At 42.6% G+C, this 21,924-nt stretch overlaps 1 protein-coding gene across 1 annotated transcript; it reads left to right on the top strand.

The window, feature by feature from the left end:
• The first annotated feature begins 15,528 nt into the window (after positions 1–15,528).
• On the top strand, positions 15,529–16,704 carry LOC123413297 (bisdemethoxycurcumin synthase-like). The gene is made up of 2 exons (XM_045106238.1): positions 15,529–16,262; positions 16,596–16,704. Exons 1-2 carry the CDS (start codon positions 15,529–15,531, stop codon positions 16,702–16,704), a joined length of 843 nt encoding a protein of 280 aa, XP_044962173.1.
• Positions 16,705–21,924: the final 5,220 nt, after the last annotated feature.

Raw genomic sequence — 21,924 nt, 5'->3', positions numbered from 1 at the left:
AATCTGGACAGGAGATGATTATCCTAAATATGGATTTTGAAAAAGCTTTTGACATGATTGAGCATAAACCATCAAAGAATTGATCATTGCTAGGGGATTTGGCCCTAGATGGATTATGTGGATGGACTTGATTTTTTCTTCTGCTTTATCTTCAGTCATACTAAATCGAGTCCCAAGGAAGCAATTTCTTTTCAAAAGGGGTGTTAGGCAAGGAGATCCCGTGTCTCCTCTCCTGTTTGTGCTCACAGCAGATCTTCTTCAATCTATTTTAAATGAAGCAATGAAGAATGACTTAATAGAAGCCCACATTATCACAGGTCCTAATCAAGATTTCCCAATAATATAGTATACAGATGATCATGTGTTGATAAGTCAGGCCACCTCTGTCCAATTGAACGAGCTGAAAAACCTCCTCTTACACTGGGTTGAATGTGAACTATGATAAATATATCATTGTGCCCATTAACACCCCTCATGCTAAAATTATGATACTTACACAAACAGTGGGCTGCAATGTTGGATCTTTAGCTTTCACTTACATGGGCCTTCATCTTTGCTTGTCCAAACCTGTCACACCCCAAATATTTTATATTATTTTTATGAATTAAAATATTGCCTAGAGTAAATTTTTTGAGAAATAAATTGCTTTATGCTAGTTTCAAAAGCCTCTTTCCAAAAACTTTCCTTTTCAAGTGGCATTTTGAAGATCATTGAGAGCTTGAGTCATTGCTTAGATCATTTTAATCCTTTATGAGGATATTCTTCTAAATCTGGCCATGATTGTTTAAATCTTAAAGTTTTTCCAATTATTTCAGAACCAATCCTTTTCTTTAATTATAAAGATTTATTTCCCAAATAGAAGCCTTCGAAAATTTAGTTAGGACTTCAGTGCTTGCATATGAACATTTCTTTTCTGCTGAAAAAAATTCAGTGGGAGCCTTTTATAAATATTTTGCCAAGTTTCCACTTATTCAAAAATGGCTTTTCATTTTTTTAGGGACTAGGTTACACTACAACCTCTTGATAACTTCTTTTAAAAATTCTACAAAAATTGGAAGATGACTTATGATGTCCCTGGATCAATTTTTTGTAAAAACTTAGCCAAGTATTTTGGAAATTTGAGCACATTAACTTCTTTTCTGTTATGGTCTAGTTGGCATTTTGCACTACAACCACTAGATTTGATCTTCCAAATATTCTATAAAAATTTGGAGATGTCAAGGCATGCATGGGATTCGCTTTTATGCAAAAAAACCAACTTTGTTCTTTGGAAAAAATAAGCACAGCAACCCTTTTTCTATTCTAGTCCAATTTTGTTATTTGTACTGCGGCCCCTATTTTAATTGCTCCAATGCCCATGAGATTTTTACTGCTGGTAGTTCACCCTACCAAACCATTAAGTCCCAGAGATGAGATCCTTTGGAATATTTTTAGCCCATGTTTTAATGCCCCCAAGATTTTGTCCAGAAAAGGTTCTCTCCAAAAGTTATACTAACAATATTCTTCCTTTCTCAAAATAACCATACCACCATGACTAACACCTAAGGAGAGTATGATCTGGAGATTTTGGTTGGCAGAAGAGCCCCTTTGAAGCCTGTGGCATTTCATCAAACACCTATGGTGCATGGCTAGTATTGGCATGAGGTTTAGTCTACACTGTGGAGTTGCCCCAGTGCCGAAGCAAGCATGCCTAACAGTCTTACCCTAATCCCTAACCTAGATATGTTTATTTGGAGCATATTTGGAGATAGCTAGAGGCGCTAGGCATTCTGCCGAGCACCTCGTGTGCGTGCTCTGGACACGCCCAGAGCTCGCTTTCTGCACGCGCGCATCCGAGCCGCCGCGTCCCTACCCTTGCCCCTTGGCAGTCGTAGGAGCCGTGCCGCGCCGACCAATGTACGTCGCCGCCCCTGTTGTACCCGACCGCTTCCATTTGCTGTGCATGAGCACTGCCACGGCCGGCAGAGCCACTTTGGCCGGTGTCTGCTTCAACCGTGCCACGGCCAGCACCGCCAAAGCGCCCTCCAAGCGCCACCTTCCCTGAACCCCCTCTGCATCATCGGCCAGCCCCGACAGCCGCCTCTATCGTGCGCTGCAGCCTCTGCCTCGCCTATGCACTAGCCGCCGCCGTCGCCTCCCGCTGAGCCCCGCACCGACAAAGCCACCTCGCGCGTCCCGAGACGTCCAGCCCATCGTGCTCATCCACAACCGTGTCGTCTTCCCCATCAAACCCCTTTGGCCAGGTCCCCGCCTACCCTATTTACAATAGTGATCGTCGCCGCCGAGCTTATCCCTTGGCTCCGTTAAACCACCTATGGCCGCCTATAAAAGCCCCCACCGAGCTCACCTAGTAGCTCATACCAACCCCAGTTTCCTCCCTGCCAAGGCAATCGAGCCCCTGTGCTTGATTTCGTCGCCGCTGGCCACCATTGCCGGAGAGCCACAGCCCCTCCCTCTCAGCTAGCTCACCTAGTAGCTTAGGAATGACCCCGCAGTACCGTTCCCCACCCCGTTTGCGCCAGAGAAAGCCGGTGGCAGGAAGCCCCCACTTCACCAGAGCTTTCATCAGCCATGGGTGCCGCCTTGCTCGGCCCCGAGCTCTCCGATGGGTCTTCCCCCTCTCAGATGGAGCGGTGGTGCTTCTTGGTCCCTTCGGTGTGTCGTGCCCGAGGAATGGAGCCTCCTAGCACCGGCGAGCGTCGCCCAAGCTAGCCCTATCCATGTCCCCTGCGCGTGAGAGGAGAAAGGGGAAACCTAAAACACGGGCCCCGCATGTCAACGAGGCAAGCCCCGGCACCGATGGCGCACCAGCGTGTGCGCGCTTGTCTCCAGAGGAGCCGTAACGCGGTTAGTACGCCTTCTTCCCTTCATAGCTCAGTTGGCCCGTAACTTGGCATGATCGATTACGATGATGATTATTATGATATTTTTTCTGTTTTATGAGATTTCAACTTGGTATATGATTAAGATGATGATGAGTTGTTAGATGAGTATGTAAGATGATGATGAGTTATATGATATAATATTTGATTAAAATGGATGGATGTCCGTGATCGATATATGAAACCCCTAAACCTCTCCTTTTAGAAAAAAAAACTCAGCGTAAGGCTGCCTTTTAGTCCGGGTTAGTGTAACCAACCGGGAGTAAAGGTTCGCGCCCTGCCAGCCACGTGGAGGGACATTAGTTCCGGATCGTGGCAAACCGAAACTAAAGGGGATGGGCTTTAGTTCCAAGTTATTTGTCCCGGTTGATGACTTGGGACTAAAAGCCCTTATCAACCGGGACTAATGTTCATTTCTTTGCAAATATAATTGCGTAGAAACAGTCTGTTCCTTGCACCTGTTTTGCATGCTGGATTATACGAATAATATATACAGAGTTGGGAAAAGGCAATCGTGTCACATTAATGTGTGTGTGTGTGGGTGGGGGGGCGGGGGGCTGTTTTGCATCTGCACGTTAAGTTTTTGGCAGTGGTAAATTGCTTTATTTTCCTGTCATTTGCATTGCTTGTATGAATAACATCAAGATTGTCTTGAGCTTGGAAACTTAAAGCGTGTCATAAGGCAGGAAACATCTGATGTTCTAGCAAACATGCCGATGCCACCTATTTTTTAGCTGGTCATGCTTCAGCTGTATGATGCTTTTGTTTGGGGGTGACAACGAAGCGGAAACGGACGCAACAGGGTGCTACGACATTTATTTGATATATTGTTTCAGAAGCGGAAACGATTACAGAAACCTTGAAGAATGAATACGAAAACAAATACTTTTGAAGACAAAATACAAACAAATTTAATGAATGTTACCAACAAAATAATATGAGTATATTAGCAACTCAGTATAGTATTGTAGTGGTGTTACATGGTCTAGTTGAGTAAGTATGTGATAGTATAAGTTGGGCCTCAAATAATCCATTCTGCTCATTATGTCATTGTGTCTTCTTTAGCGGTTGGGCTACAAACAATCATTGGCTTGTACTAAAACCGAAATTCTGTATTCACGGAAACAAAAATTTCCATTTACACGTATGTTTCACCGGAAAACAATGCTCCGTTCTTGCTCCATTCCCGCATAAAAAAATCTATTTCCGTTTTGCAAATTTTCATTTCCATTTTCATAATTCCTCTTCATTTTCATTTTTCCTCTAACAAAGTGGAATATTTCCATTCTATTTCCATCCCTACTTTTGTTGATTACCAGCTTATTTAGGTTTCTTGGAAGCGAGTCCTTCCCATAGTTGAGGAAGATATGTGTAACCAGTGAAGAATATTGTGATGGGAATTCCACTGATTCTGTGGATTAGCTACAGTTCTTGGTGCCTTATAAAGAGAGAGGTCTCTCTGACTAAATAATAACATCCATTAGGAGAGTGGACGTTTGGAGCTCAGCCTCCATGAAGGCCGAATTTTCTGAAAAATTCAAAATTCAAAATTTTCGGTTTCAAAAAAATCTCAAATAAATATGCAAGTAAAGAAGGATATTATCTGTATGTGTGTACAATTTTAGAATGAAATCCCTTGAAATACGATCTGCACAAAAAAGACAAATTCATGACTTGAAACAATGAATAGTATCATGTGTAAAAAAGCCTCAGATTTGTCTTTTTTGCTCAGCCCTCATTTCAAAATATATTTTTTCTGAAAATTTACACACTTGTGTGTTACACCTTCACTTACCTCTGTATTTTTTTCAGAATTTTTTGAAATGTAAAAATATTTATTTTCATGAAATTTGAGTTTCAAATTTAAAGGCCTCCATGGAGCTCGGCTATCAAAAGCAATTTCCGCATCCATTAGTTACTATACTTTTCAATTTTAGGTTCCACTGATGCCATCACCGGTTAGACTTCTCATATATACGATCTCTGACTATTCTAGAAAATCGTACTATTTGGCGTTATAACTTTCCCATTGTAGGTACTTTGATAGCAGTGTGGTTTAACTACAACATGCATACTCCTGTTGCAACTCTGTGTTGCAACGCGGGTGCGCACACGTACACACACACACAAATTTAAAGCACCAAAAAAATCTTCACATTAATTTACATCATTGAGATTAATTAAATTGTATAATATCGAATTTACGATTAGGAATAGGCGAGTGCTATGGATGAACCGACAGTCGGGTCGTGAGCCGCTAGATCCATTCCCTCGGAGTCGTTGGATCGGTCAACGCAGAAGACGAGTTATTCTCTTCTCATCGCAGCCTCGCATGCTCGCAGCAGGAGCCGCGCCCCTCATCACCGGCACCACAACAAGGCTCCACCGACGAGCGCCGGTGATGCTGCACTGCAGCGCCAAGCCCCAAAACGGCGGTGCTCCATCGCCGCACCTCCCGCCGCAAAGTGCTCTCCGCTGCAGCACCAAGAACTCCATCACAACTCCGGGCCGCTGGTGAAGCTCCATTACAACCTCCGATAAAGCTCCATTGCAGCACCGCCAATTGCATCGCACCTCCGGGCCATCTATGAAGGTTCATTGGAGCCGTCGGTGAATCTCCATTGCAGCGTTCGACGTAGCATCATTGCTGCATCGTCGCTTCTCCGGGCCACCGACGACCGGTGCATCGCATCACCGGGGAGTCGTCGACAAAGCTCCGGTACAACGCCGCCACGTGCTCGTCCCCGTTGCAGCACCGTCGCGCAACACCATTGCAGCGTCGGTGACCCCTGCACCAGCGTCCATGGAAGGCTTGCAACGGGCATCGCCTCCCGAGCTGGCTATAGCAAAACACGGGCGGCTTGCAGCGGGCTTCCGATTTCACCGGTCAAAAAACCCGGAGGAGAAGGTAGAAGAAGAGCATCGACCGGGAGAAGAGATGCATTGTCGACGCATGTCCCCGACGTTGCAACGCCACCGTCGACCGTCGTTGGCCACCGTCACAGCAAAGGTGTTGCTGCATACGTACACGGGGGATTGCAGTTGCAGCACACTCTGAAGCGGTGGCGCACGGGGACCTTGGCACGGCGGTGGCTCGATTCACCCCCTCCCAGCAGTGCAACAACCTTGTTGTTGCGGTGGCCGTTGTCGCCCTTCTCCTTTATGAAGCAATGACGGATGCACACATGGTGACGGTACAACAGTGGGGTTGTTGTGCCGTCCTTTGATTGCAACTTCGACGATGTTGGGCGAAGGTTGTATCAGGCGGTGGCCAGCGGCAGCCTGGAGTCAGTGGCGGAGGCACCGCCCAGCGACCCTGGGCAATTGCCCGGGCTCGCTTTGTCCTGGACAACAGCGATCGATCGCTATTACGAAGCACTAATACCGTTCCGTGGCTTGGTTTACCCGCGCAAAAAACAAATGGGCCTGACGTCTCACAGCAGCGGTCAGCGGAGCAGCCCATCCCAACATAGCAGCCCAGACCTTAGGGAGAGGCCGATAGCCCGATACGGAAACCACCTCAGCTCAGATCAGATCGATCCCAACCTGTCGCTTCATTTTCTCAGGCGGCAGCGCTAGACGGCTAGATCCCTAGACACGACGACGGCAGACGCAGGTCTAGCGGCGTCACTGGTGAGGCGCCCGGCGGCCCGGGCATCATTGAGCCCTAGACTGCTTTGGTCGTCCCTTCTCAGTTCTCACGACTTCGTTTGGTAAGAAACTAAGTAACTAAGTATTTCTCCATCAGAATTAGGGTTAGCCAGGAAACTGTCATCTCTGAATAATTGGTGGCTAGGGAGTAGGGAATGAATTGTTTATTTGTTCTTGCAGTCTAGCAGACAAGCATTACTGATTGAAATTAGCGCTTCTTGCCCTAACTAATTATTACAGTGTTACTTTGTGTTTCTTTTCTATCAGAATTCATTATTTATTTGATTCAAGTACTATGAATTTGCACTTGTTGTATCTCTTATTTACTTGTTTAACAACTAACTTCAAACTTTATCATCAAATTTCAGAAATGAGGAGGTTCTTAGTTAATAGAGCAAGCACTGAAAATGTGAATGGTGTGCAACCGAAATAGAAGTGGATGATGTGGTGGAAGAAATTGCACAATCACATCTAGTTACATATGGTATGGATAGCTTCTACTTTTGTTGGCAACATGGCGAGTTTGCCTCTATGCAAGGCTGGCTATGTATCTGTTGTTCTTATGTCTCAATTGTATTTGGATATTCGTATATTAGCTCACTATAAAATTATTTTTTATCTGATTATTATGGTTAATTGTGCTTTCATTTCATTATTATTGTGGATTTGCTATTCCAAAGCTTGGTGGTATGGTATATGTTGTGTCGAATAGTCGGTTTTTGATTTATAGATTGTACACTTAGGATTAACTTGCCCAGGCTCCCAAAAATTTATGGCTCGCGACTGCCTGGAGTCCCTTCCCGATTCCCATGCCTTCTCCAATTGCAGTTTGTCTCGCCCATGGGAGGCTTCATCTAGTTGGGAATGACGACGAGAACGAAGGGAAAGAGAAGAATCTAAGTTGCTCGGAAGAGATAAGGTGGGAGAAAGCGATGGATGGATCCATTGGGGCATGTGGCGGGAGGAAGAGACGGTTTACAAAAGAGAGAGATCATCCAGTTGATTAAAAAAGTTTTCCTTAGGAATAACCGAGGGAACAACCCTGAAGGGAAAAAAGACAAAAGGAGACATCTGCCATTCGGACTTCCATTCAAAGGCTATACATCTTTGATATCCCACATAATTTTGATTAACCGAGCGAATGACTTTTGATAGAACACGTGAAAACAAATCATACAAGCAAAGTCTCCAAGAAAGGAAAGGACAAAAAAAAGACGTTGGCAAATTGGACTTCTAACTAAAAGGCTACACGTCTAGACATCTCACATAAACAAATACTCCCTCCGTTCTAAAATAAGTGATTTAAAAATGACTCAACTTACACTAATTTAGTGCAAAGTTAAGTCTTTTTAAATCACTTACTTATTTTGAAATAAAAGAAGTATACTATATTAAAAACAAATCGAATATAATATCATGTAGTCATTGCCTGTTCGTAGGCATAACGAATTAACGTTCGCCTTTGCATGCACATGCATATCCCAGCGGCCAGGTGATGCGCATGCACGTACAGGTACAGATGCTGCAGCCATGTGATAACGCATGCACATCATGTGGCGGGTAGCCCAACTCGCAACCGTAACCCGGCGTCCAGTACGTGCATCTGTACACGGACAGACACATAGACTAGGCTGCTGTTTGAGGCACTTCACAGCATCTATAGTCGGACTGCCCAAACCACCTTCAAACGCCAACCAGATGGCCCGGTCACCGATCAGTCACAAAAATTCGATCGAGAAAGCCTTCTCAGACAAGCCTAAACCTTTTGAGTTGATCGACAATCCTTATATCAAGTTCAAATATGAAACGGACATGGAACGCCTGAGTGTATCCGGACGCGTTCCCCACGTAGGACTGATGTCACGTCTCACACGGAATCGCTCGGAAATTCGACATTCCCACAAACATCTCTTTCGGTGCGGGGTGTGAACACCACATGGTGCCGGCCTTACTGGCCGTTTGAGGTCAAATTCATCTATTAAACCTGTCGGGGTCCCCCAACACTAGCCCGTCTACCTCCTTCCTTTACGCGTCACCAACCCAAGCCCATCCAACTTCTCTCTCTCGCTCCGGCTTCGCCATGGTTTGAAAGAAGATAACCACGTACGCTATACTCATGCCGGAGCGCCTGTACCAAAACGAGCAGGAGATCCAGACGAGGCGCGCCGCCTGCATAGCTGTCGGACGGCCTTCGCACTCGCCAAAGCTGGAGCAGGAGGAGAAGGACCAAGTGAAGGAGGAGGAAGGGAGAGGAGCAGCAGCCAACACCGATGGAGGAGGCGGAGTAGCCGGAGCAGGAGCTGACGATGGCTCTGGGCTTCAACATATGGAGCAGGCGTAGACAGATTTCGCTGTCGCCCAAGCAAACGAAATGACGAAGCAGCAGGCCATCCTAGAGTTCACCAAGGATGATGCCTATGTGAAGGCCAACCAACGGTTCATACGACAGGAACTGGCAGGGACCGGCGCCCTTTTCAACGAGGTCGAAGCGGAGGTCGCCGTGAAGGTTCCAGAGCTGCAGTTGTCGCCCATGTACCCGATGCCGAGCACGGAAATAATGAACATCTCCGACGAGGATTAGGCTAGTTGATCTATGTAGTATGTAAGATTTTTTTTCTTTGTATACTTTTACATGAACATAAGAATTTTAATATGAGATATACGAATGCAGATGAGCAAATTTAAGGTTTGACGGACCGGATTTACCTACTCCGGTCGTACATGCTCTAAAATTACTAGTTGTTGTTGTAGCTGCTGCTGGACTTAGACGAGCGCACGACAACGAGGCATCAGCCAACAGAAGTCATTGGTCGTTCCCTTGAATGCCGGCCGATCATATTACAAGTTTCACAGGCAGCTCAATGAACTAAGCTTTGAAAGTGAATCTTTCATAGAGTGGCAAAATTATGTGGACAGTATTGGACGTCGGTGTACCGGTCCGAAAACTCGATCGGTCACAACACAACCCTACGATTGGAGACTTTCACATCGTTGGATCTCTCCCTGCTCCTTCGCAGTGGCGAATCTAGGATTTTAGATTAGGATATGTCGGCCCAAAAAAAATTCACACACGATAAGGCTTAAATTCATGGATTAAGCTGAAATCATCCACTAAATACAATATAAATAGTTTAAAAATCATACTGATAATTAAGTTCCCTCTGTTGCTAGATTGTTCACTTTCATCATGTCCATGAAACGCCAACCCTTGATGCAAAAGAAACTTGATAAACCTAAGTGAATAAGTTAATCTTTTCTTATAAAGACGAAGATCCTCGTCACTTCACTTCTGAATATTATAATCAATTGTTACTCTAGGGTTTTTAAAGTTGATGTATCTCTCTTGAGCTGCAATATGTGCCTTAGAATTTAGATGTTTCGGAATTGCTTTCTCTCCTATATACCATTTCTTCCTGCCATCAACAGTAAATGCATCTGACTCGGTACCCTTCTTGAACAAGTAGCATATAAAGCAAAATGCAGCATCCTTCTTAATACTATACTCAACCCAATCATGATTGTACGTCCAAAAATAATTGAATTGACGATCTTTACCGGAAATCTTTCTTTTTGGAAAATCATGTGCAAAAGGTTTGGATGGAGCTTTAATAATATATGCTCTTCGAATTGCATCTTGATCATTAACAGGATAACTTAGAATGTGATGTCTTTCACCTGGATCATGTGGAAAGCGATTGATGTCATAAACTGGTGGCAATGAAGACGGTTGTGGCGGTGGCGGTGGCGGTGGCATAGGATTTACAATTTCCTCAATTACTCTCTCATGAGTCTCCTCTTCCACCGCAAGTTCAACCGGATCAGGGGAATGATTAGAAGTAGCAGCATCCACCGCTGCCTTCTTCTTTGCTGCATGCTTTTGAAAAAGAGATGCAATGTCCCCGGTTCTCTTCATAACTGCATAAATATTACAAAAATAGAATGCTAAATAATTAAATAAATTATGCTTGCAGAATTGAATTTTTTCACATGTGATTATGAAACACTCACATGATATGTGTAACAATAGATCTTTATCCACCGGCTCAGTTGTTGGTACTGGGGCAAATCCTCAATCTCTCTGTGTGATAGATGATTCTATCATTTTAGCACTTAGCAATTAGTAATTAAAGTAAACATCAATTTTTTTAAGAAAAAAGCCAAAGACTTCGCAGTTCGCAGACTCACTGAGATAACGAAATGACACTAATGCTGGTGCGATCGTAGGGCAGGGTGAAGGCCAAACGGGATTAGGACATCGGGTGGCGCCGGCGGGCGCTGACGTTGTCGTGAACGCTGAACCAATGTCCGTATTGGTGACGGCAGCAAGGCGCGATAAGATGAACCGTCGGCGCTGCATTGATCCGTAATTGGCGTTGGATCCCCTGCCTATAAACTGAAGTTACTGAACTCCCATCTCCAATCGCTAGCCGCATGGCCGCGTGGGCGTGGTCGCATGGGCTTGATGTTTGCTCGCGGGCTGCCTCGCTGGATGCATCTCGCTTGCACTCGTTCAGGTACATACGCATCACGTAAGTGTTTTTTTATTATTTTTTATATAAATACGTATATATACATGTACGCTTGCCGGAATTTTAGGGTATGCCGGGGCATACCTGGCATACCCTGTAGCTCCGCCCTTGCTCCTTTGTCCTCCTCACCCAGCTCAATCAACATCCTGATCCCCCACATCCCCTACATCTCGCATGCCTCACCGTCTGTGGGTAGCTCCGCGGGCCCCGTGCGCTCGGCGTCGTTGTCCCCATCGCCAGCCTGCTCGCTGCGCTCGCCGTCCATGTCGTGGTTCCAGCAACCCACCACCAACATCTCGCCTCTCATGAAGCAAAAAAATGTTGTTGGTGGTAGCAAAAAAACAATACGGTTGCAACAAAACGGAATAACGGATGTAGCAAATTGGTATAATGGTTGTAGCATGTTTTCATCATGGTTGCAATTCGGCAATGCCAAATGCTTGTAGCAAAATTTCCGTCAACGGTTGTAGCAAAATTTTGACACGGTTGTAGCAAAAATCCCTGGATGACCGCGGCTATAACTTCGACGAAATTTTGTTGCAACTCTATCGGACGTGGTTGTAGTAAAACCACATGAGGCGACTTTACTTGTGATTTCACGCAACTCCTATTACAATTTGAAGCAACTACTATCAAGCATGTGAAAAAGGTCTTTTGCCCCATATGAGCTCCTTGCACTAAAAAATAGGATGCGTCCTTTGTGAAAAACTAAAAAAACATGCATCAACTTTGTTTTGTGATTTCAAGTAAATCATGCTAAAATTTGAAGCAACTCTTGCCATACATTAAATAAGGGTTTGCTGCCCCTGTAAACTCCTTGAAGTAATATCAGACAATCCTTATGCAAAAAAAGGACAGGCACAGAAACAGCAAGTAGAGGACAACCTATGTGAGTGGCAGTAACACATATATTGGTGCATTATATATACTGGTAAGAACAAAAAACGGTCACATAATTAGTGGTGTATTATTGGTGGCGGATTGTGCTATTTTTAAAAGTGTAAAACCACATGAGGCAACTTTACTTGTGATTTCAGGCAACTCGTATTAAAATTTGAAGCAACTACTATCAAGCATGTGAAAAAGGTCTGCTACCCCATATGAGTTCCTTGCAGTAAAATATAGGATGTGTCCTTTGTGCAAAACTAAAAAAACATGCATCAACTTTGTTTTGTGATTTCCGGCAAATCATGCTAAAATTTGAAGGAACTCATGGCATGCATTAAATAAGGGTTTGCTGCCCCTGTAAATTCCTTGCACTAATATCACACAACGCTTGTGCAAAAAAAGGACATCCACAAAACAACAAGTCGGGGACAACCTATATATATAAGTGGCAGTAACACATATATAGGTGCATTATATATACTGGTAAGAACAAAAAACGGTTACATAATTAGTGGTCTATTTGAGTGGCTAGGGAGCGCCCCTATGCTGGTTAGTTGTTTAGAGCGCACCTAGCACCCTTCTTCAGCGTACTTAATTATGTTTATTTCTTAAAAAACTATATCTTTTGAACCGAGCGTCAGAATTGGCATCCATTTTGATGACGGGCTTTCTTACGACGAATTCTTCAAACGTAGATCCCATATGGATAGGTTTCGACAAAACAATTTAGCAACTTTACGTGATATTGAGGTAACTTTAGTGTTAAAGGAAAGCAACTTATTTCTTGGCCTAGCTAGACTACCTATTTGGTTGATTTTTTGTAAAAATGAGAAAATCACACAAAACATAAGGCACATTTATTGCTACGTACAAGTAATTGCATGCGACTGATGCTTAATTGCCCATAAATACTATGAAATTACCAAACATTGATGCCTAGTTGCCTATTAATGATGATCAGTTGCGTATGATTGATGCTCAGTTGACTACAAATACTGTGAAATTGCTCAATTTTGATGCTTAGTTGCCTATTACTGATAATCTTTTGCCTACGGTTGATGTTCAGTTGCCTACCATTGATGACAAGTAGCCTACTATTTGTAAATAGTTATCATAATTACATTGGAGTACCACAAAAAAGTTAGCAACTTTTAGTGTGTTTTTACGCAACTCATGTGCATTCAACAAGCAACCTGATGAGGACATGACTACCTTTGATATTAACACAATCATTGCATATGCGTATTTATTTGAGGTGATTTCTTGTAAAACTCATGCAATAATTTATTTATGTTATCCGAAAAAACCCATGTGTATACACACGATACAATTCATCTAGCATCAAAGTTTCTTCTTTTTAGCACTAAGGTTGTCTCATCTAACATCGAAGTTGCTTTTGAAAAAAAAAATCTTCAAAACATATTCATATGGGATCTTGTTTTAAGGAATTCGTCACGAGAAACTCAACGATGAGAACATATCATAATTCCGACACACGGTTTAGCTTTTTTAATTTTTTCCATACAGGAATTAATGCACATCCAACGCAATGAGAAGACGAGTATGCACATCCAACGTGTAATTTAACTATTTCAGATTGGAAATAGCTGACGACATCTGCCATGTGGTTGCTAAAGGGTGAAGTTAGTTAACGTTCTAGTCATGATAGATAACTTTGAAGGAATTTTTGTTGATAGACAATCATACTATGCACACTAATAAGAAGTTGATTTTTTCAGCACCAAAGTGACTCAATATCATCCCAAAGTTCCTCCAAAAAAAAAGTTTCTCGGAACATATCCATATGGGATCTAGTTTTAAAGTACTCGTCGCGACAAACACAATGGTGAAAACGGATTTGAAATTCGACGGTAGAGTTAAAAGTTATGGATTTTAGAAAATTTTGAATCCTTAAATAAATGCATGCGGGTGGAATTGGAGATGAATGTGCGCCATCGGGCGGGTAAAACACATGCGCTCGGGGAGGCATAAAAGTGAGTAAGTGCTACCGAGCGCAGCAGCGCCCGCTCGCGGCGCTCGCGGTAGCGACCGCACCTTTGGACAATTAACCACATGCATTCTTTAGCGTTTCAAAAATTCAAAAAGACATAACTTTTGAATAGAGCGCCAGAATGACGATCCATTTTCACGGTTGTGTTTCTTACAACGAGCTCTTCAAAACCGGATCACATATGAATAGGCTTGGACGAACTTTGTTTGAGCAACTTTATGTGCTAGACGAGGTAACTTTAGTGCTGCAGGCAAGCAAGTCCTTTCCCCCCTTAGTATGTCTATCTATCAATAAAGAATTATTTTAAGTTAGTTACCACGACTAACAGTTGACTAGATTCATCTCTAAAAACCTTACATAATTAAACAATGAAGATCACTTGCCTATGATTGATGCTCAGTTGCCTACAAATACTATAAAATTGCTCAATTTAGATGCTGAGTTGCCTACAAAATACTATAAAATTGCTCAATTTTGATGATCAGTTGCCTATTACTGATGGTCAATTGCCTACGGTTGATGTTCAGTTGCCTGCCATTAATGCTCAGTTGCCTGCTATTTTTGAATAATTGTCATAATTGCACTCGAGTATAAAAAAGGTTAGCAACTTTTAGTGTGTTTTTGCGCAACTCCAATGCATTCAACAAGCAATTCATCTAGCATCAAAGTTGCTTCTGTTTAGCACTAAAGTTGCCTCATATAGCATCGAAGTTGCTTTTGAAAAAAATTCTTCAAAATATATTCATATGGGATCTCGTTTTCAAAAGTTCGTCACGAGGAATCCAACGGTGAAAACATATCATAATTTCGGTACACGGTTTGATAGTTATAGCTTTTTAAATTTTTACATACAGAAATTAATGGACATCCAACGCATGCAGAGCCGAGCTTGCACATCCGACGCATAATTTAACCATTTCAGTTCCGAAATAGCTGACCACATTTGCCATGTGGTTGCTAAAGGATGAAGTTATCTAATCTTCTAGTCATGATAAATAATTTTAAAGGAATTTTCGTTAATAAGCGATCATACTACGCATATTAATAAAAAGTTGATTTTCTTTAGCACTAAAGTTGCCTAAATATCACCCCACAGTTGTTAAAAAAATGTTTGTTTAAACCTATTCATATAGGATTTAGTTTTGAAGAGCTCGTGGTAAGAAAACAGCAATGAAAACAGATCGTCGTTCTGATGCTCGGTTTTAAAAAGTTATAGTATTTTAAAAATAAAACAAAACGAAACAAAGTGGAATGACTTGCTGCACTCTTCCGCGTGAGGGTGCACTCATTTCATCTAAATAATGCAGCTACTCTTTTTAGTATTTTGGGAATAAAAAGTGCAGCATACCCTCTCTTATCTAAGCTTGCACACACGACTACTAGTAGAAAGGCCGGTAATGCTTTTCTTTACCTGAGATTTTGAAACGAACTATGAAGGGATCATAGAACCATGCATATATGTGTATAAAAGGCCAGGTGGGGTAGACTGACCTGATGTCCTGAAGTTCATTGTTGAAAACCAAAGCATTTTATTAGTACCAAGTATCCACTGCAATTTTAGGTCAGCATGGCAGGCAGCAGCAGCATCCCAGCTGCGACCACCGTCCGCGAGATCCGAGTTGCGCAGCGTGCGGATGGGCCGGCGGCGGTGCTGGCCATCGGCACGGCGAACCCGCCCCACTGCGTGCCCCAGGGAGACTACCCTGACTACTACTTCCGCGTCACCAACAGCGACCACCTCACGCACCTCAAGCCCACCTTTGCCAAGCTATGCGGGATGACGGGCATCGGCAGGCGTTTCTTCCACCACACCGATGAACTGCTCGCCACGCACCCGGACTGGTCCCTAGACGAACGCCTCGCCGTCGTGGCTACCGCGGCCCCCGAGCTGGCCGCGTCGGCTGCTGCGAACGCCATCGGCGAGTGGGGCCGTCCGGCCGGCGACATCACCCATCTCGTCGTCAGCACCAACGCCGGATCGCACGCCCCGGGCACCGACATCCGCTTGGTCTCCCTCCTCGGCCTCCGCCACGACGTCCTGCGCACCGCGCTCCAGCTCAACGGCTGCGCTTCCGGGTGCGCCGCCCTGCGACTAGCCAAGGACCTCGCCGAGAACAACCGCGGCGCGCGCGTCCTCGTGGCCTGCGTCGAGCTCACCGTCACCGCCTTCCGCGGGCCGGACGAGGCGGACAACAGCCTCATCCCCCAGGGGCTCTTCGGCGACGGCGCCGGTGCCGTCATCGTTGGTGCGGACCCCCACGTCCACGAGCGCCCGCTGTTCGAGATGGTGTTGGCCTCTCAGCACGTGATACCGGACACCGAGCACATGCTCACCATGCAGCTTGGGAGCGGTGGGATCGACGGGAACATCTCCACCGAACTGCCAAAACTGGCGGCGGGCATCGTTGAGCGGTGCCTGCTGGATGCGTTGGGCGAGCACCTCGCCGTCATCGGAGGCGTCGTCGAGTGGAACGACCTCTTCTGGGCGGTGCATCCTGGCAGCAGTGCGATGCTCGACCACATCATCAGGGCTCTCCGGCTGGCCCCGGGGAAGCTTGAGGCAAGCAGAACCGTGGTGAGGGAGTACGGGAACATGCTTGGCGCCACGGTTATCTTCGTGCTCGATGAGGTCAGGCGCCATAGAGAAGATCCCGAAGCTGGCGGTGATCAAGACTGGGGCGTGATGATGGGATTTGGACCGGGGTTCACTGTCGAGACGATGCTGCTACACGCTACCACCTAGGTAAATAACAAAAAAGAAAAAGAAAATACATGGCATATATATTGAATAATTGCATGCAATGCAAGCTTTGATATACTTCCTCCGTTTCTAAATATTATAAGTTTTTTAAGAGATTTCACTAGATGACTACATACGAAGCAAAATGAATGAATCTACACTCTAGATTATGTCTATATACATCCATATGTAATCCTCTAGTAAAATTTCTAGAAAGACTTATATTTAGAAACGGATGGAGTATTTCCTTATCCACATACACGTAAGAGATGTGAACATGTGGTGTGAGAGTGATCAACTCGTGTAAGAGTGATTTACAGTATATGGTTATAAATATCACTTTAGCTACTTGTAGATTGCCTAAAATTTTAATTTGGCTCAGTCGAATTCTTAGCCAATCATTTTTCGCTGAGATTCGTGCAGCGTTTTTTTTCCTTTGGGCTGGCCCCATGTTTAGGTCAGTTGATTTGCTATTGCGCTGAAGCCCACTAACTGCGTGATCAAGCCCCCCCCCCCCCCTCTCTTCCTTTGTTTCTTATGTCTTTTCTCTTTTTCTATGTGTTTTGGTTCGGGTTATTTGTTTTTCTTTGTTAGTTGGTTTTTTTTTCTCTATTGTCGATAGTTTGGAATGTATGGCGAGTGTAAATGTATACACAAAAATCTATGCAATATATGAGATAATTACATTATTATATGACTATTCTTTGCATAATACAAAAAGTGTAATATCGGAGCAAAGTCGCATGCATGTTTTTAAATACTTTTTTGTTATTTTCTTCTTTCAAAGGTACTCCCTCCGTCACGGTTTAGAAATCACGCCTGGAAAATCTCTGGGACCAAGGTAGTCATCGATTGGTTGTGAAATGTAGCAGGTGTAAATCCTAATGCGCCTAATCAACTGAGAAAATACTAGTACTAATGTGTGATCAGCAAATTAAAAGGGCGCATGCATGAGTAGTACTAGTACTAATTAATAGGAGTAATTGTTTTCGCGCCTTAAACCTTGTCTATTATGGAAACGCACGCAACTTTAACTGTGCGTTTTAAACCGTGACGCAGGGAGTATTACTTTAGTTACTATTCATTATTCCTTATTTAAAATCAATAGTTAAATTTTTATTTTTGAGAACAAAACCAATGCCACTAATTCATTCTTTCTCAAAAATTAATTTGCATTTTTCATTATTATATGTTTATTTCTTGCATATTTTGACAGAACATAATTTTTTGTAAATATTATGTGCAAATTTTTATGTTGTTCTTTTATTTTTTATTTCATTTAATTTCTTCCTGAAGGATAATACTAATGCTAGTAGTTTATTCTTTCTTAGAAAACTTTACTATTTTAATTTCTTTTAAGCATTTGTTTTATTTTTTGGTTAAGAGTAATACCAATGTGACAAATTCATTCCTTCTTAGGAATCTTTTTTCTTTCAAATTTTACTATTATATGATTATTCTTGTGTAAACCATTGGGAAATTTTATCATTTTTTCTTCTAAAGGGAAATAATGATACCACTAATTGTCATTCCTTCAAAAGATTATTTTTATTTTTACTTTTTTGAAGGGTCATACCAATACCACTAACATATTCCTTCTTGGAAAAAATTGTCTGAGAAAATTACTCAATTATATATTTATTATTTCAAGTAATAAAAATGGTAATTTTTGCATAAATTGTGTGTAAATTTTTTCATTGTTTTCTTTCTTCTTAAAGGGTAATTCCATTGCCAGTAATTCATTATTTCCAAGAAAATTTCATTAGTGGTATTTGGAGAACTAGAGACGCCATCGATCAAATACCAGTGCCACAAATTCATTCTTTCTTTAGAAAACTTTGTTTTTTGCAAAGACATATTCTTATTTTATATGTTTACTCTTGCATTTTATAACAAAAAGTAAATTATGCATGAACTGTTTAAAAAATTGTTTTTATTTTATTTTATTTTATTTCTCATTTAAGGTTAATACCAATGTCGTAATTAGATCTTGCTTGAAACATAATTATTTTAATTGTGTGCCAAGTATCATGGTTTCAAACAGAAACCTTGGACTTTCACATAGAACTCAATTTCTTAACATCATTTTCCCTTCCAGATATATGACATGAAAGAAGCCCATCACGTGCATCACCTCCTCCTCTCAGGTTCTTATTTGTTTTTAACATCACTGAGGACATTCTATGTAACACTTATTGCAGCGAATTGTCAGCGTTTCACACAAGGGAGTCCCCGCCTGGGCCAGCCCATGCTGGAGCACCTAGCGGGGTAAAAAAAATACACCAAGAAGCAGAGGCGAAATAGAAACTTCGAAACTATTTAGTTTTTTGCGTTTTAGATTGCATCGTTTTGTTTCATAGAGTTTTATCATGTTTTGAAATACAAACTATAAACCCCCTTAAAATATATTCAAAAGTGGTATTGTATCAAAGTCCTAATTGCAAGGAACTCAAATATATAAGCGGATAGTAAATTGGAATTGTGATTCAAAAAATAAAATAGATTGAAGCTTTGAAATTATATGGAAATGGGTGAGGTATTATAATGTGTCAGGGATATAAAAGTGAGGTTGCAAGTGGTCGTGGCATAATTTGTGACTGGTTGATGTGACACATAGCTGAAACATAAAATTTGAGCGGGGACCAACATGCATGCATCCTCATCTCTAAGAGAATGCACGGCTGAGTCATGCATGGAATCTCCATGCATGGTAGTAGAATGTCTTTTCTTCACTAACATCTTCTTCCTTAGAGCAACTCTAACACACGTACTATCTAAGCGACACATTGAAAAAATAGTATTTCTTATACGCGCTCACCAACGTCGGTCGGTTCAATAGAGACGTTAAAGTCGCGCGTGCCGGAAAATTGGTTGCGCGCACGGAGTGAAATACCATCCCGCGCTGGTTATTTCAGGCGCCCGTTCCCGCACGCGCAACACAATACTCTCTCCCGCGTGCGCAGCACAACCCTCTCTCATGTCCCGCCTGCGCCCCGCCCTGTGCCGCGCCAGCAACATCCCCCTCACCCCTCCCTACACCCGCGACCCCTCCCCCGCTGCTGCCGCCGCAAATCCTAGCACGGGGCTGAGCATCTACAACAGGACATTGCAAATATGATCCCTTAAACGCCCACGGACGCGTCCGTTCAGTGTCTGCGCCTGCCGGGACGAATTTAGGGGGGGGGGGGCTAGACCCCCCTAACAAATTGATTCTTCTACTATGATTATGGCTGTTGTAGTTAAAAAATTTCATTTCATATGAACTTTGCCCCCTCCATGAACAAACTTGCCCCCTCTATGCATGAATGTTGGCTCCGTCCCTGTGTGTGTGTTCCCTATTTGTCCCTCCACGCAGCCATAGTTCTCATTTTCTTATTTATATGTCCCGTCATTTGCACGTGGTTGGTGAAGAGAAAGAGAAAGAAAGAAAATAATGAATAAAGAAAAGAAAAAGGTGGTCTGGGATGAGGTCGCATTATACGTGGCGGACTGACCGGGCGCATCCACGAGCCCTCATATCCTCCCCATATTTGAGATGGATATGAGGGTTTGCGGACAACCCGGGTCTATAGGGATGCTATGAGGGGTCTGGTTGGGTCACTTTTTTCCTTCTCTCTCCTGTCCAATCACTGACCGGACGCGTCCATGGGCTTACGAGGGGTTATTTGAGGCGTCCGGGTGTAGATGCTCTTATGTCAACAATTTTAGGGATGACAATTATGGAGTGAGCTTTTTGTGCAACAAGTTGATGGAAACAATCATGGAACAACATTTACATGCACTTGTAAACCAGTAATTAAGGTACACATAGGAGCTTAGATTCTTTTTTGGAAAAGGAGGTTAAAACCTTCGGCCTCTGCATCTACATCAATTGATGCATACGGCCATCTTTGTTATTATCCAACGTAACAAAAACATATATCAAGCCATCCGAAGTCACTATTCACACCTACAAATCTTGATAATATGGAGTGCTCTTACTTCCCATATCTAAAACCGGTGCCGTCATCGATCCATCCACATAACGTATCAGAACCCAACGCCGGTGCAGCATACCTAAAACGTATACGACATGCACACATTTTAGACGCCGTCATCATCATCGAACCACTGACCCATCTTAAGGAGAGAGATATGCATCATCTTCACTAGTTATCATATTCTTCTAATAACAGAATCAAGGTCGATACGCCTTATATTTCTCATGAGCTCTACACTGATACGCCTTATATTTTCGCCAAGGAGACCCACTGTTTTATCATATTCTTCATGTGTTCATTCATCAAGCCGCATGTGATGTTTTAAATATGCCAATTCGCGACAGCGGCTAGGCTAGACAAGTTGTAGTCAGAAACCCAGATTCACCACGAACCAACCTATGGTTAGATGGTTAGAGGGACCGTGATATTCTTAACCCACAAGAGTTCAAATTATGGTGCTCACATTTGTTCGTGAAATTATTTCAGGATTTCCGGCTAAGTGTTTTTTGTCTGTCTTTTTATCTTTCTATATTGTGTAGCAACAAGTGAGCCCAACCAATAACAAAAACAACCAAGATTAAAAAGCCCAGCCCCAACTGTACTTAGGTGTGAGGTATCACCTCACATCTAAATGGGATATAATCGTTCTTCAAAAAGAAAATCTAAATGGGATATAATCAGACCCATAATAATTTATTTTACTTTTAAAATAATAAAAGAAATAGATATTCTTAGTCCGTCATGCTATTTTATGGAAAACTCCCTGATGTTTTTGACATTAAACCCGTAATACATAATTTTTTTAAAATACTCATATTTTCTAAACCGCAACTCCAAATTTAACATGTTATATATGAATTTTGATTATAAAAATATGTAGAATCAGAATATGCATATTAAATATATTTTTTAATACTTATATATTCTAAACCGCAACTTCAAATTTAACATGTTATATATGGATTTTTATTAGAAAAATATGTAGAATTTGAATATGATGTTATTTTACCTATTAACCATTTTAAAAATATTATCTAGGATGCAATCTTAATCAATAATGCATTGTCCGTCTTTCTTTCATACCGGTACTGATTTGGATTGTGGATGAACATCTCAGCAAAATCAGGATTAGAGACGAAATTGAAGATCATTTGACCGTTTCTTTCTACGTATTAAATCTACATGCAAGCTCATTTAAATAAAAGACTTGTGAAATCTTGAACCGCGTTTTTGTAGGATAAAA

The sequence above is a fragment of the Hordeum vulgare genome, chromosome 7H (assembly GCF_904849725.1).
Source record: "Hordeum vulgare subsp. vulgare chromosome 7H, MorexV3_pseudomolecules_assembly, whole genome shotgun sequence".
Taxonomy (NCBI): domain Eukaryota; kingdom Viridiplantae; phylum Streptophyta; class Magnoliopsida; order Poales; family Poaceae; genus Hordeum; species Hordeum vulgare.
The sequence above is the reverse complement of the archived record's forward strand: the minus strand, read 5'-3'. Positions and strand labels throughout refer to the sequence as shown.

What these genes read in the sequence shown, in the direction of transcription:
- LOC123413297 (XM_045106238.1), top strand. Translation starts at nt 15,529, where the DNA reads ATGGCAGGCAGCAGCAGCATCCCAGCTGCGACCACCGTCCGCGAGATC. An exon ending in GAGATGGTGTTGGCCTCTCA is followed by an intron (nt 16,263 to 16,595) that starts GCACGTGATACC and finishes CGATGAGGTCAG; the next exon opens with GCGCCATAGAGAAGATCCCG.